General features: G+C 35.8%; 1 protein-coding gene across 2 annotated transcripts in view; it reads left to right on the top strand.

Annotated features, from left to right (window-relative positions):
• The window catches only part of PRKD1 (protein kinase D1), a 128,634-nt gene extending 113,199 nt beyond the window's left edge, over positions 1 to 15,435 (top strand). For both annotated transcript variants that reach the window (XM_027720506.2, XM_027720495.2), the window contains 4 exons: positions 416 to 514; positions 1,291 to 1,558; positions 12,492 to 12,577; positions 14,466 to 15,435. In XM_027720506.2, coding sequence (XP_027576307.1) covers positions 416 to 514; positions 1,291 to 1,558; positions 12,492 to 12,577; positions 14,466 to 14,684 — 672 coding nt within the window. In that variant the 3' untranslated portion in view covers positions 14,685 to 15,435. The remainder of the gene's footprint in view (positions 1 to 415; positions 515 to 1,290; positions 1,559 to 12,491; positions 12,578 to 14,465) is intronic.
• The last annotated feature ends 667 nt before the right edge of the window (positions 15,436 to 16,102 follow it).

Here is a 16,102-nt window from a genome sequence, read left to right as displayed (position 1 = left end):
CTCTCTTTAAGAAAACACTTAAATTGGATCATATGATATTTCTGTGATTTTTTTTTTTAGTTGAATTTAGATGTGGTAAGTCATTCTGCAAATGTTTCTACATTCAGAGATTTCACTGACAAAAAAAGTAAACAAATACTTAGAACCCAGTTTTTAAAAAATGTTTATAATGTAAATTCTTTGGAGAGGGAAAAATCATATTCCATGCAGTGAAATATCAAGAAAACTTGAGGCACAGCAAATAATAGCTGACATTTTTGCTTTTGGTGGGTTTTTTCTTTTCATTGTTGACATTTCTGTAAAAGGTACGTTCTTGTTGAATTGTTTTTCTTCACACAAGTCCTTGCTTCTCTAGTCTCAGATATTGTAAAACAATATAAAACAAACAAACATAATTTGATTTGTTTATTCGTAGATCCTTGTTGCTTTAAGACATCTTCATTTCAAAAATATTGTTCATTGTGACCTCAAACCAGAAAATGTGTTATTGGCATCAGCTGATCCTTTCCCACAGGCAAGTAGAAAATGCCCTTTTCTTAAGATAAATTATTCAAATTAATAAGTGTTAGCAATGTTTATTTTATGTATAAACAAGAAAGTGATTAGTGACCTGTCTACACAGAATTTTTAGATAAGAAAAAAACAATCGCTTATTCAAAACCCTTTACAAAGAAGTCATGTTTGAAAATCCTTGTCTTTTGTCATTTGCCTAAAATATTCAACTAGATTTTCAAGTGTGACATAGCTATTTGTATGATTGTTTCTAATTTGCTCACCATTACAGAACAAATTACTTAGCTTGTTGATTTGCTCCAGAAAGAAAGTTGTTTTTCTGACAGCTGGGGTAGAGTTCATGAAGAACAAGAGCTTCTTCTTTCATTTTATGAATTTAAATGCCATGTAGATTGCAGGATATTTAAACATACCTTTTGACTGGTCATATTTCTCATTAAAAGGTATTTTTATCAGCTTCTCTTACCTTTGATCTGCAGAGTTCATCTGTAATCTTCAACTGCCCATATTCAAAATGAGTACTATTGATAATTTTTAGGTAATATCAATACCAATAATTGGAAGGAAAGGATCTATAATGAATTAAGTGAGAATTTTCAAGCAGCTAAATGTCTCAGTGGAATAAGATACTCCTCTCAAAGAGGAGTTTAAAAAAAGTATCCTTGAAGGAGCAGTAGAGATACATTCTGCAACTAAACCATGATAAAAGTTCCTCAACTATGTATTTAATAATAAAAATAATTTATGTCTTACTTTAGCACTTTTTTTATTAAACAGGTAAAACTTTGTGATTTTGGCTTTGCCCGAATCATTGGAGAGAAATCATTTAGGCGTTCAGTTGTAGGAACACCAGCCTACCTTGCTCCAGAGGTACTGAGAAACAAAGGCTATAACAGATCTCTGGATATGTGGTCAGTGGGTGTCATCATTTATGTAAGCCTCAGTGGTACCTTTCCATTCAATGAAGATGAAGACATACATGACCAAATCCAGAATGCTGCTTTCATGTATCCACCTAATCCTTGGAAAGAAATTTCTCATGAAGGTAATACCTGTTTGTGGCTGTTTTTATATAAAAGCTAAAAATGAGGTAGTTGTATTTTGCATTTGTATTTTTTTCCTGTACATAACAGTGAAAAAAAATGGAAATTTCAAGTTACCATAATGTAATGTCTCTGTTTTGTGGTATCAGCTGCTTTAGACATTTCCTATAGAGCATGTATAGACTGCATATGGCATAATCCTCTAGCATGGGATCTTTCCAGGAGGTTTTGAAGTAGGCACATAACCATCTACAGATCAGATTGCTATAGAATCTTTGGGGAACCTCAGCTGCTGGAATTGGCATTGCATGTATTTACATATGTACCTCATTACTCAGCCCTATTGCCTCTGCAGTCTTTTTCTTATTCTACTTTTTCCAGTAATTTAGTTTCGGTTCAATAGGATGCGGTATCCTGATAGTCTTTGTGTGGGGAAGATAAAACTGAACAGTTTCAAGTAGATGAGGTTTCAGGAATAGTGTGAAAAAATGTCATAGAAGAGACTTTCTGCAGGGGGAAAAGGCTTGGAGATAATGAATGAGACTTTTGAAACTCAAGTTCTGGTCAATGGCATCAAAGAACTAAAGAACAGTGTGACTAGTTCACTAGCAACATCTTTAACGTAGGTAAATTCTATTGAAGATGTCTCTAAACACAACTAAAAGTAGGTCATTTAACAGAATTGTCAGTTCTGGTTTCACCAGTATTTTCATATACATAACATTTTCAGGCAGCTTGATTTTCTTCAGGATTTTTTTTTTTAATCACTATCTTTGTGTCCATAATTTTTGCAGGATTGCTTTGTAAGTCCTAAAGTGAAGGAAACATTATAAACATCAAATTCTTATATCTTTTTTTAAATTTTAATATATGCCAACTTGTATTACAATACTACCATTTACAATTTTTGGTATTTACAGTACAGTTTTTCTGTTTTTCAGGTGATATGTTTAACATACATGTTAAGTGTAGTTTAAAGCATTGTGCCTAATGCTTACTATAATATATAATAGCCATGTGAAATTCTCAGCTGAAAAATGCTCTGAGAGCATTGTTTGCTATTTTATCTTGGTGGCAGATGAAGTTTGAAATCTGTTGGGGGGAAAAAAAAAAGCTATAAATCTGCACAATTACACACTGAAGTTCTCCTGAACCTCCACACACTTTGATATGTAAGCTGACAGAAGCTGTTGGCAGCAATGCTTTATCTGTCGCTAGAGATAAGCAAACAGCAATCAACACAGGGGAAGCTGCAAGAAATAGTCTCCCACAAGTTTCTACTGTGGTAGACAGAAGATCAATTTTTACACTCAGAGGTGAAGATTCAGTAGGGCACCTACAGAAAACTCACCTACTTGGTTGTTATGTCTCCATTTGTAGAATTGCAGCCTTCCTTAAGAGTCAATGGATACCAGGCTGCAAGCATGCAGAAGGGAGGAAAAAAACACTTCAACAAATTACTAAGTTAAAGTCTGCTTATACATTGTGATTTTATTACATATTTGAATTGCTAGCTGATGAACCACTCTGTTGTGCTAAATGAAAACCTGAAAAAAGTCTGAAGAGATTCCGTTACGTTTAACACAGAGAGACAGAGACAAGATTTCTGTCCAATTATTCCTTGATAATGCTGATTTTTAGAGCTCAAATTTGAACTCAAATTCCAGATTACTTAGGGAAAATTACTTATGTCAGCTTCTCTGGCCCACTCTCCTGCACAGCTTGTGAAAGAGCAGGAGCTGGGCCCTGTGCACCTGCTGGCTCCATCCAGATTCTGTTACGTCTGACAATGTAGCATGGTTAAAATGCAAACCTGTACCCACATTACTCTGGTTTACAATTCTGAACAGTGCCATGTTAATTAATATTGCAAATAATTGTAATATTTAAGGGAGAAACAGAGGTGATTTTAAAGGTTTTATGAAGTTGCTTATTTAACACTGCAAATAGAAACAATTTGAAAAGGTATGTGTATTTAAATGTAAACTACGGTAACGTGAAACTCATTTCAAGCTAAAGACACTGGGGTTCATAAATTTCTCTTCTATAAATCTACAAAATTCAGACAGAGAATTAGTTTCAATCCCAGCAGGTTACATTTGTGCCCTTGAAATTCTTCCTTTAGCTTGTCGTTGCCTCTTCCAGCTTCCCTAAAAGGTTAAGCTAATGAACTGGATTTTCCCTGCCATATTTTCCCTGTTATTCTTTTTGCCAATATTCTTAATCATTAAATATTTTTCAACAGAAATTTCAACATTAATGTCTATGATTACTTTTAATTTTTTTTCATTATGAAAAGATCAAGAATAGATTTCTTTTAAAGGCAGGTATATTTCTTGTTTATTTCCTTGAAATCTGTATCATAATTATATAATATTATTATCCTAAGAGCATGGTAATAATAGCCTACTAGTTCTTCCACTCAAGCTTGTAAGGGAGTTATATCACAATGTGGAATATGATGCTGCTGCAGAATTTGGCAAGGTCTTTATAAATGAACAATGATCGGTCTATTTCTTTCAAGGTGGTATGATTGAAATTTCTGTTTGTCTTGAAGAATCTACGCAGGCATTTTCTTCCAGGAAGCATTACTCTTTGTTTTAAAATTAAAACAACGTTGTGTAAGTGATTTTAACTTGTAAAAAAGAAAAAATGTTGAAGGTCCACCAGTTAATGCAGTTTAAATATTGACATTTAAAAACTTGTGCAAATATTTAAGAGAATTTTAACACATAGTAATCAACCACAGTGATTATTATCAATCACCTTCTTCATAGAAGGCTTCAACCAAAATTTGGCTGCATTGCTATAAAATCAAAAAATTGATACCAGAATTGATTAGATAAGCATCATTGTCACAGACAAAATAAATCAACATAAATATTATCTTTAATGCAGGTAAGAAATATGTTTTCAAAGTGTTATGCTGTGTAAATTTGAAAAATAGGAATGATTTGTCAAAAGGCTACCATAAGTAAAACTAATGTAAATGTTCGTTCTTTCTCCTTTACTTTGTGCTTTCTTCCTTTATGACCAAAAGACAGTGCTGGGTCCAAGCATTCTTTGGCTGTGGACTTTACAAATTGTACATTACAGCTAGATTTAGGTACATTACTGCTCCCTTCACCCAGAGACTATATTACATGCTTCAGTAATAGCAGGCAAACACTGAGAATTCAGTGAACTTGGAAGAGCTAGGCCACCATCTAAGAGAATTCGTATGTTCTCTGATCTATGCATGCCAGTAAAAACACTCACATTTTCTGAACTTATAAAATCTAATATATGTGACTGTTTCTTCATTTTTTACTGCTGAAATATGTTAGTATTGGTTGCTGTGAATGTTGATAATATCATGGCTAGGCTTCACGAATGAAGATTTGGGAATGTTCATAATATGATTATCCTAAAAAATGCTGTTGCAGAAAAGCAAGAAGTAGTAGAAGGAACTACATTTGAGCTAAGAAAAAAAAATTATTCAAGCCTATTTCTGTCTGTATCAACAATCCTGCTTGAAGTGCCAAGCAAGTGATGGCAGATAAGACAGACACCTTAGAACAATAAAAGGGGGGCAGTTTATTTCACAACTGTACCTAATTAGGATCACAAATACATGCAGCTGTTATACCTGAGGTAGCTGCTTCTTAAACTGTAGGAACTAATTTGATTTAAATTCTGTGTATGTACTTTTAGTGGAACTGTAAATGTTTGAAAAGTTGTGGGTTTTTTTATCTCATTAAGCAATTTTCAGTTTAGATTAAGGGAAGTGATCATCAACCAGTATTGCCAGTGTCTGTGCAACAATGATTTTCTCAAAGGGCGTATAATTTGTCTCAGAATGGCTAATGAAAGCAGTGTTAGGAACTTTTGCATGCCTATTGCAAACATTTATGCTAAGGAAAGCAGAACAGTAGTCAAACCTTTTGTATCTTGCTCATGACTACGACTGAAGCTCAGAGAGCCGTATGTGTAAAACTTGCAACTATAGTAATTTCAACGCTATCTTCAGACAATTAAAACTGTAAAAAGTTTAGGAATAGCTAAACTTAGTTATTGCTGTCTTCTATTATGATTGTAATCAGAAAGGAAAAAATCACATATTTCTTTGCATTTAATGGATAGTGCACAAATTAGAGTGAATGATGCTTTGTTTATCACCACTTTGGTTTTGGTGCACAATAGATGCTTCTCCTGATAACTGCCAAGCAGCAGCATGTTAATTTGGGAGCTGGAAGGCAAAAGGTAGCAAGACTTTAAAAAAAATAAAATGAGAAAGGTCATACCTAAACAGTGTGTCTGGAAAAGCAACAACAGTGATAAAGTAGCCTAAATATTCCCTTTATATGTTCCTTATTCAATTACTGGTCTTAAGGTAAAATTGGCTTTTAAAATTTTAAACTGCACTGTTGAGGGGATAAGTTTGTAAAACCACATGACCCATGACAGTTTAAACTGCATAGTTATGATAAAAATACACTTAAAGTCTAACAGGTTCAGAGAAAAAGGATATGGAAATAAGTTGTATTTTGGAAAAGTGTGTCATGAATACAATATTGTGGTCTGTGTTAGTTTTCTTGATAATTACTTTTCCTTTAGCATTTTCTAGCAATTCTTAAAATAAAAACCTACAGTCACAAACCAAGAAAGAAGACAGAATCTATTTGAGGCTAATATTTTTGAGTGCTTAATGTTTTTAAGTTGCCATCAACAGTTCTGTCTTTTCTGCCACTCACTAATGTGATTTAGTCATTGACTATGAGTCTTTTCGCTCCATAATATGCCTATCTGATGTCATAACTTCTGGATTAATCCCATCAACTCTTCCTGCTGAGAAATTCTAGCGCTTTTTTTTGTGTAATGCTTTGTCTGTCCTTTTCTCCATTAAAATATTACTTATGAAAACTAAAACCTTCCAATTTTTGTAGTGCTTAGATTTCTCCATAGGGAATTCTGATTTTTACCTAAGTGGCTGCATTTTCCCATGGTTTTCCAATAACTTCACTCTTGAAAGAATACACCCTGAAAACTGAAGCTGTGTTTGTATGTCTAAATAGAATTGTAAGACACTACAGGAGATAAGTAGTTTTTGTGGTAGACTTTGGTTGTGTTTTAGAAAACCAAGTTTTGTCACAGCCATTCAGCATTCCATTGCCCAATCAGCTATTTTTTCTGTGTCATCAATGATTGTCAAGTCAGGTTACATTTCCAGATTCACTGAATTGCTGTATGACAGTTTGGCCTTGATTCAGTTTTCATTGTGAAATTTTGCTAGATGTTGATACAGAGAAATTTATTTGCAGAATTCTTACCTATTTTATAGCTTTAAATTTCACGTCTCTCAAACATGAAACCTGTTTTCAACAACTTTAGTCTTTGTTTCCAACTTTGACCTTCCAGTCCACCAAATCTGCGTGATCTCAAAAGATTTATTTTGGCTTAGCTACAGGTTACAAAAAATAAATACTGCTAAGTATAGAGACCGAACTCCCTGGTGGATTTTGTCTCTCTACCTCTTAGTATGTTTTACCTAGCGTGTCTTCACCGTGGTGGCTGTTCTGAACTGTATGGTCCTCAAATGTGCTATGTCAAGCTTTGGATTATTCATGGTGTATTTTTTTCTGCTGTGTGATTTCCATAGATCATTGTACTCATAATTTTTTTTCGTCAGCTACCAACACAGCTATTACTACTAGCCTGATGAGCTGTGTGATGTGCACATAATTGATTAGGTTCTTCACATTACTTAATATTATTAAAATGATTTGAGAAGAAACAAAGGAATTCTTTCCATGCATTAAATTTGATCATGGTGTGCCTGTTACAATGCTTTGGAGTCATAAATACCACAGCTGCCTTCAAGCCAATATTTATTCAGACTTGTTACAGCCTAATGTGAATAGAAACTCTGTTTCACACATTAATGAGAAAGTCACATGAATGAGCGAGCGTTAAGTATGAGGAGGTCAAATGCATGTTATAGCTCAAAGATGCTCTTTGCTTCTGTAAATGTTTAGCTAGCTATTAAAACTAAGGTCTTGGCTCTACTTACACATTTGCTAGGATGGATTAATATTAGAAAACCTCTCTTACAGAGGTTCAGCTTAGAATTGCCAAGAATTTCTTTTGATGGTACAGCTGGATCCATATCCCTGAAAATAATCTCTGCGAGTTGAAGATTATTTTATGCTAAAATAACTGCATGTACACTAGGGTGTTTATCAACAAAGCTGTGTTGACCAGCAGTAGGGAGGGGATTTATGTGTCTTAAAAAATTATACCTCTAGTTAATAGACTTATTCGCAGAAAATTACAGGGCCTAGGAGGCCCTGGGCCTCCTGTGTTAGTGGCACCAGCTTAAATTTTTACAATGATGACAGTAAGACTAGCTAATGTTATATATTGCTAATTTAGGACTAATATGCTAATATATTGTTAATTTAGGACTGCTTTTTTATATATTCTTAAGGTGATTTCCTGTTTATGAGTTACATAAAAAGCTAAAGTCTGCAGGGAAGGACTAAATGAATAATATGTTCATAATAGGGTTTTCAGATATTTTGTAAACTTTTGTGTTTATGTGCGGATCACACTCTAATTGAGTTAAAGCAGTCATTCCTATGAAAAGCAATTACTGTGTTAATTTGATACTTAGAGTGAAAATTGTGACTTTGTCTTTACTCCAGTTAATTATTTGCCATATTAATAAACCTGCATAAGCAGATAAGAATCATGAATCTCCTAACTGTTGAGGTTCTTTCCAGTAAAATAAAACTAAAGAGCCATCTTTCCTAAAATCAAGGAGATATAGAGCTTTCTAAAGTTGCATTTGAATCCCCCAAAGGGGATTTTGCTGAATGATTGCCTATCTAAATGACCAGTACTCATTCTACTGGAGTAGTTGGCTAGATTATTCCCTTTAACAAAGTTTCCAGCTCCTGGAACTTGATAAGCCCTCATCTGGCTGCTTACAGTATTCTTAAATTATAGAACATAAACAGGAACTCATAAAAGTATTAGAAAAAAGTCTTCTCAGAATTTTCATTCAGGTTACCTCCTTGGTGATAACCTCTTGCATGCTTAAAGATGGTGTGCAGACCATAGGTGATCTTTCATAATGCTCTGCATTTATTTAGTTATTGACTTTACGGAGGACAACTGTAAAATTTTATAAAGCTCCTAAAATATCTGAAAAGATTACTTTAAAACCTGATTAAAAAAAAAACCCAGTCTCTAGTGAAAATGAATAAAATTTACTTTAAAATACAATGTAGTTGCTGGCCATACATACACATACAATGTAGTTGCTACTGTCTCCTCAAAATTTTGTAACAGTTGATGCCCTAATATAGTCCCCTGAATCATACTGAAGTTGTATGTCTAAAATAAATGCTAATACCTGCCAAATTTTTATCTTCAGTGTTTTTAATCAGTACAGCTCAAAACTTAATCATCAAACAATTATATGATTTTTTTTAAATTCAGAAATTGTGTCAACATGAATCTTACTGTTCATATATCTTACATGAACTGAAACCAGACTAAACTTTATAAGTTAGTGGCTATCCAGACACTGTGAGAACAGGATGGTTTTTTTGAAAGCTGAAACAGTGAGAATAACCAGGAACTTTCCACATGTCCTTTAAGTATTTTAATTTCGGCACTCATAGTGTCAGTATTGAACTTCCCAGCTTCTTCTTTGCTTTACATAGCACTGTTCTTTTGTTGCCTTGCCTCTTGACTTCTGATACTCAGACAGAACTCTTGTGCATGAGAAGCGACATTTCTTGGATGGTGTGATTTCCTGGTAAAAAGTAGCAAAGTCTCTTTGCTGTTGAAACTCATGTTTGATTTCCTTTTTCACCTAAGTTTTAAAACTTTGAGCATTAAAGCAAATTAAATTGTATCAGATAGTCTTCACAGTGGTCATGTTGCATTTCTGCTTATTTATGGAGAGGCAAGTCATATGCAAAACTTTCCTGGCAGAAGGAACCCTAGATAAAGAACTAAACACAAACAGCAAAACTGGTTACAGAGAGAGCAATGTTTCAGTGGTGAAATAAGCAGATTATTTGTAAACTGTTCTTGGGAACAAATGACTGCTAACTGTGACAATTCTAACCATCCAGTGAAGCTGCCTTTTCACTTTTGTCATAGTTTTCCTCCCTGTTACTCTTTGTGCACCTCCTTTGGTGATTTTTTGTATACCAATGTCTTTCTGGTCTGTTCAACAAGCCATTGGCAATTTCCCCCAAGGATACAAAGAGATATGTTATTACATGTAGTATGTCATTGTCCTGAAGTGAAAAAGGGGGCAAAGGGGTCCTCGTCCTGTTATAACTTGAGGGAGGTTGAATATGTGTGCAGCTCTGTATAATTTCACCACTTGTAAGGCTCACAGTCTTATCTGTTTCCAGTGGGTTGCACATAAGATGCATAATAGAGACATTATCAATACTCAGAGGCAGGATGAGTAGCCAGTAGGTACTTGGCAGTTACAGAGGCACATGTAGGGATGCATGCACTTACATCTCAGCAGTTACCAGGACAATCAACCCTTTCATCAGGGTCTTGACCTATTTTCCAAACTGAGATTCATAGTAAATGATGAAAAATGATCTCTGAAGATCATATATACTGAAATATCACTGAAGATAGTAAGGAAATGGTAACTCCATTGAATTCACATTCAGCACTGGCCTGTGTATCAAAAGACAGCCTGAAGTCTTATTGTAATTCTGCTGAATTTGAGGTAAGTTGACAGTGTTCCAGAAGATGCTGATGTTTGCTGATATACAGATTTACTGCAGTGGGTAGGGACTATGTTCTCCTATTCCAAGCATCAGAGAAAAACAATGGCCACTACTTTTTCCCAGATATTATCAGAAGTCACTCTGTAATTAAACCATGGCATATGACTGGCTTTCCAGTCTCTTCCCCATATCTTGGAAGGTGACAACTTCTCTTACCAATAAAGAGGAAAAAGATTAACCCCACTATTTTGGAAAACAAATGAGTTTTCAGAGTGATATCATCTATCAGTAATGGTCCTATTGGCTGTCCACTGACTTTCTCATCCCACGTCCACTTCACGGGCACTTTGAGAGGGAACAAAATAAACATGAGTTAGAGAATTTAACATTAACTGTACTTAATTTGAAACAACAGAAAAGTAAAATTAGGACCATCTGTTCCAGGAAAAGAATGGGGCAGAGCCTCTGGCAATGCTTTCTTTGTCAGAAGTCCTGAGATTTGTTTTATCTCGTTCCCACAATTGCTTTGATTTGCAAGACAGTATTCATCACCAGAACTCCGGGGCTACTTTAGTGATAGGCTGCTGTTGCTAAGAATAGGTTTGTCTGTCAGACTTACTGCATACATCCAAATAGGCTACCATGTACATTCCCATTTTCCTGGACATTGTTTTTGTTGTGTTCTGCCTCATTGCAGAAGCATGCATAAAGCCCTGCTTGGCAAATTGAGTCTGGGGAGAGGAAGTCTCTGTTAAAAAAGAAAAGCTTTTCTGTATTGCTGTACAAAATACAACCTCGGAGATGTAGCGGTTTAAAGAATTCTGTCCCATCTCATACTCTTAAAATGGACAAGATGATTATTCATCTCATTCAATACCCAGCTGGCAACAGTATCCATCTGACATGTTTCAGACCCAATGCCCCTCAGTGACGCCATGTTTTTGTGTTACTTTCAAGACCATCTTTCCCTGTCCCCATGATATAAACAGAGAAATAAAGGTGTAAACCAGCACACTTTGGACAAGCCAAGGGATAATGTGATGAAATGGAAAATCTCCAGGTATATTTTTGTTCCTTGTGGCTAGTCAGTTATTCTGTAATAACAGTAACTTTTCCCTGAAACAATGGTGAACATTTCGCACCACTGAGAATAGAAACTTTCATGCTACCATCATTTTTTTTTTTAATTTGTGATGTTTTTTATAATTGCATTCAAAGCTCAGCAATCTCGTTCCAGAGATTTTTCCAAAGGGGTCACTCAGTGCAGTTTCATGTGCTGGTCATTGGCTCATGGGCCTCATGCCTTCAGGCATCACAACACACATGCCTACAGGGTAGGAGGGTTGTCATTGTTCAGCTCAGAGAAGAGAAGTCTCCAGGGAGACCTTATAGCACCTTCCAGTACCTAAAGGGTAGGTTTAGGTTGGATATTAGGAAAAAATTATTGACTATGAGGGTGGTGATACAGTGGAACAGGTTGCTCAGAGAAGTTGTGGATGACCCATCCATGGAAGTGTTCAAGATCAAGTTGGATGGGTCTTTGAGCAACTTGATCTGATTGAAGGTGTCCCTGCTCATGGTAGAGGAGTTGGATCTAGCTTTAAGGACCCTTCCAACCTAAACTATTCTGTGATTCTGTGAACCTCTGTGAATCATTGACTCCAAAACATCAGAAAATATGAAATTTGTAAAAGAAGCTCTCTCACTTTTCTAAACAGCACACTGCTCACTAACAGGTAGAAGCAATGCTTAGTTCAAAAGGAAAGTATTGGAAGACTTGGTGACTTACAAAGCCTGATTTCTCCATTCAGTGACTGGGAAGGTGCAGCTGTCAGCTGAAAGTGCAACTGACAGTCTTAAGGAAATATATACATATATATATATATGTGTGTGTGTGGTACCTGAATACTATAGTCCGCACTTACATGAAATTTTTTTCACTTGAGCAGGAACTGAGTAAGAGTTATCGTCAAGCAACTGTTCAGTAAAACAGTTGTAATCCCATTAGGAAAGGTTGCATGGGTACCTTCAGGGACTTCAGCACTGACCGCAGTTTGTAAAAAGCTGAAGTAAGCACTAACTGCCCTCTTTTTACAACTACGATGTCTGTATAGCTCTCTCTTTGCATGTCCTAGTTGAAACAAATATATTTAAACTAACATTTTCGAATGTTATTTCTTTTCAGCTATTGATCTCATAAATAATTTGTTGCAAGTGAAAATGAGAAAGCGCTACAGCGTGGACAAAACATTAAGTCACCCGTGGTTACAGGTATTTCTACAAATTCCATGTTTTTTACTTATGCATTCAGACTCTAAGCATATCTTCATCTTTAAGCACAGTAGAATCTAAGAAAATCTGCAGACTTGAAAATGTTTTCAAATCCTGAGAACCTCATGCTCCTTCACCAATTTGCCTATAGTTTCTCACTAATTTCTGAAGTATTAGATTCCAATACTAAAATGCTTTCAAAATACACTACAAAAATATTTTATCATATTTGTCCACTGAGAAAATTATGTGTATAAAAAGTAGTCATTTGACTTACATCATTGCCTAGAGTTTACCCTGATTCACTTCTTATTAAAACTAATCAACAAGCTTTCACTTCACAGTCATCAGAAGAACCAGTGAGGGTTGTATGCTTTCCAGGAAAATATATTAGCCACCTTCAGTTGAATTCTTCAACTAAAAACTGAGATGAAAGGCATTTTTGAGATGCTAGCAGCTTCTGTCTTGTGCTCACCATTTGGTAATTGTTTTATCCTGTCAGCAGCCAAATCACTGCAAGTTCAAGGCCTAAGACACTCAGTGAGGAGCCAGGGCATTGGTTTGCTCCCTGTGGATGAGGACAGGTTGAGGCCAGACTGGTACACCAGCTCATCAGATCTCCCATGTTTGCATCTACGAAAGTAACTGTGGTGCAGGCATGTGTGTAATGCACAATTTCAAAGGAATCTTTATCAAAACAGAAAATCGTTTTGATAAGGTACTCCAATACCTTCTAGCTGATACTGTTTCTCAAAGTAGATGGTGACCCGCTGGTATAGGAGGAAAAGGGTTGTAATCTCCCACCCTGCACCCCACCTTTCCCGGGGACATTTATCCTGGGCTTACTTTCTTCTGCCCAGATTTCCTGTCACTTTCTAGTCTTTTCCTCCAAGACTGCTCTTCTCTCTGGCAATCATTGCATAATGCATTTGCCTGAGTCTTTGGGTACCAGAGGTGGTCTGCACTATGGTCTGCAGCAAGGATGCTGGCTGTCTCACAGGACAGGACAGGGTCCTTCACCTCATTGCTTGTGCAATAATGACTGAAGGTGAATAAGATGAGGCAGTACAGCAGCAGCTCTAGCACCATGGATGGGATGAATCCTCTTTCTGGAAGAGCCCTACTTTGCGGGTTAAGGAAAGATAAGAGTGGTACAGGGCAGTGAGACTTAGAGATGTTCTCTGAGAGGATGGCTGTGTAAGAAATGGGCCAAAAGATGTGAGATAATAAAGATGAAGGCTTTTATGCATTTACAGTGTTTGGGCTTTGTAGAGTTTTGGCGAGGTGGTCAGAGTTGTGTCTTAGATAGGGATAAGATGACAGAATAAAAAGAAAACTGAATACAGGATCGTGAGGAGAGATTAGTCTGCATGGGGCTAGGATTGGCTCTATTACTGCAGCTTCATGTATGCTTTGGGTGGGAATAAGAAAAGAAATGATTGAACTTGTTATATACTTTAGACAGATCAGATGCTGTAGTGCATGATGGTCTAAACAGCATGAGACTCAACTAGGCTTCCGGCCTTACCATTGACTGTCAACATGGAGTTCCAAAGTATGTTGATGTTTAGATGTATATGTTTCTTGGAACATGCCAGTAATTGCCCAAATTTGGAAAAAGAGTTTTTTTCTAGCCCAAGCTGAATTTATGTTCTGCATCATTATACTGAGATGGAGGAGCTGTCTTGACTATCTGATACAGATCACTAGCATGTACATGTGTGATTTAAATATGTTTCTTCTTCCTTATTCATCTTGTGACTAGAGTGAGGAATTGCTTTACCACCCTTAGATAGCTGAGTTAATAGCACTCTGCATACTATTTATAGCAGAAGAGAATGTAATTTATTTAAGGAAATCTAAAACTAATAGTGTTATTCTATTTCAGGACTACCAAACCTGGTTAGATTTAAGGGAACTGGAATGTAAAATGGGAGAACGTTACATTACCCATGAAAGTGATGATTCCCGATGGGAACAGTATTCAGGAGAACATGGATTGCAGTATCCAGCACACCTTATCAGTCCAAGTGCTAACCATAATGAAAACACCAAGCTAGAAGAAACAGAAATGAAAGCCCTCAGTGAGCGTGTCAGCATCCTTTAAGTTGCATCCCCTATAATCTGTCAAAACACTGTGGAATTAATAAATACATACGGTCAGGTTTAACGTTTGCCTTGCAGAACTGCCATTATTTTCTGTCAGATGGGAACAAAGCTGTTATGCTGTTACACTGTTGATATATCTGAGTTGCCAAGACAAATCAACAGAAACATTTTTGTGTGACCAACTGTGTTGTATTTACAAAAGTTCCCAGAAACACTAAACTTGTTATTGTGAATGATTCATGTTGTATTTAATGTATTAAAACCTGTCTCCACGGTGCCTTTGCAAACTAGTATTTTTCTTACTTGAGCCTCATTTTGGTAAGAGAGAACTTTCCCATGAAGATCTGGGGGTTTTGTTGTGCATCGTTAGTATTGTAATTGTAAGCAAACTCTTGAAGAGTAGATTATAACTGGTGTTCTGTGAACAACTTCTACCATTTGGATAAAAGCTTTATTTAGTGTCCTAAGAATAGAAAAGGCAAACAGTAATGATTTGCATAGAACTGTACAGTTTCAAAACAGATAACCTGTGTATGTGTTTGTGTATATAGATGCAGATACACATACACACAGTATAACTTGCTCTTAAGCCTTAATGCCTTAGTAATGTAAACTGCAGCTTGTTGGTTGTATTTTCCCTTTTCTTAAAGTACTCTAATATGAATATTCTCTAATATGTACATTCAGAAGCTAAATAATATGTTGACTTTGTGTATGTTTTCAATAAAAGTCTTGTTAAAATAGGTTCATTGATGAAACTTTCTGTTTAAAATATCCCTGGAATGGCATCAGAAGTAGGTAAAATAAATTAGTTCGTCATTAAGAAGACCATGTGGAGGTAGGTAGGAAAATCTGCCAGCTAAACTCTCTTTCTATAAAACATTTTGTAAGAACACATTTGGACTGATTTTATATTGTAAGTTCAATCAGTTTCGGAACATAATGAGGAAGTGGGGAAGTTGAGGATGCATTAATGGGAGTTTAGTTTTTAAAAAAGTGTGATACTTCTGCTTTTTCACTCAGTTCCACTGAACTGACAAGGCACTGCAGACCTTTCTTGCTTTTCTTCCCCTGAAAACTTGAAAGATACTAATTGCCATTTCTAACAATTAGTGTTCCAATGGTAAGCCATTTAGCTTTTACAGTTAGAAAAGTTCAAACTGCACTGTAAAACACGTGCCAGATAGTAAAAAGTGAAAAGCTGAAAATTATTCTATGCCACAGTCTTTGTCTGAAAAAAGAGTTGATATGTAGATATTGAAGACTGAGGTTAAAAATGTAAAGATACATTGGATGAGAAGCAGAAGTATGAGATGATAAGAACCACATGTGATAAACCTCCACTGATCAAATCTCAACTTTATGTTACAATCATGAGCTCTTTGGTAGATAAATCCATTCTTTTGTTGAAGAAGA

This window comes from Pipra filicauda, unplaced genomic scaffold, assembly GCF_003945595.2.
Source record: "Pipra filicauda isolate LSUMZ 115617 unplaced genomic scaffold, ASM394559v2 scaffold11_size5308982_pilon, whole genome shotgun sequence".
NCBI lineage: Eukaryota > Metazoa > Chordata > Aves > Passeriformes > Pipridae > Pipra > Pipra filicauda.
This window is presented reverse-complemented; position numbering and strand designations above follow the sequence as displayed.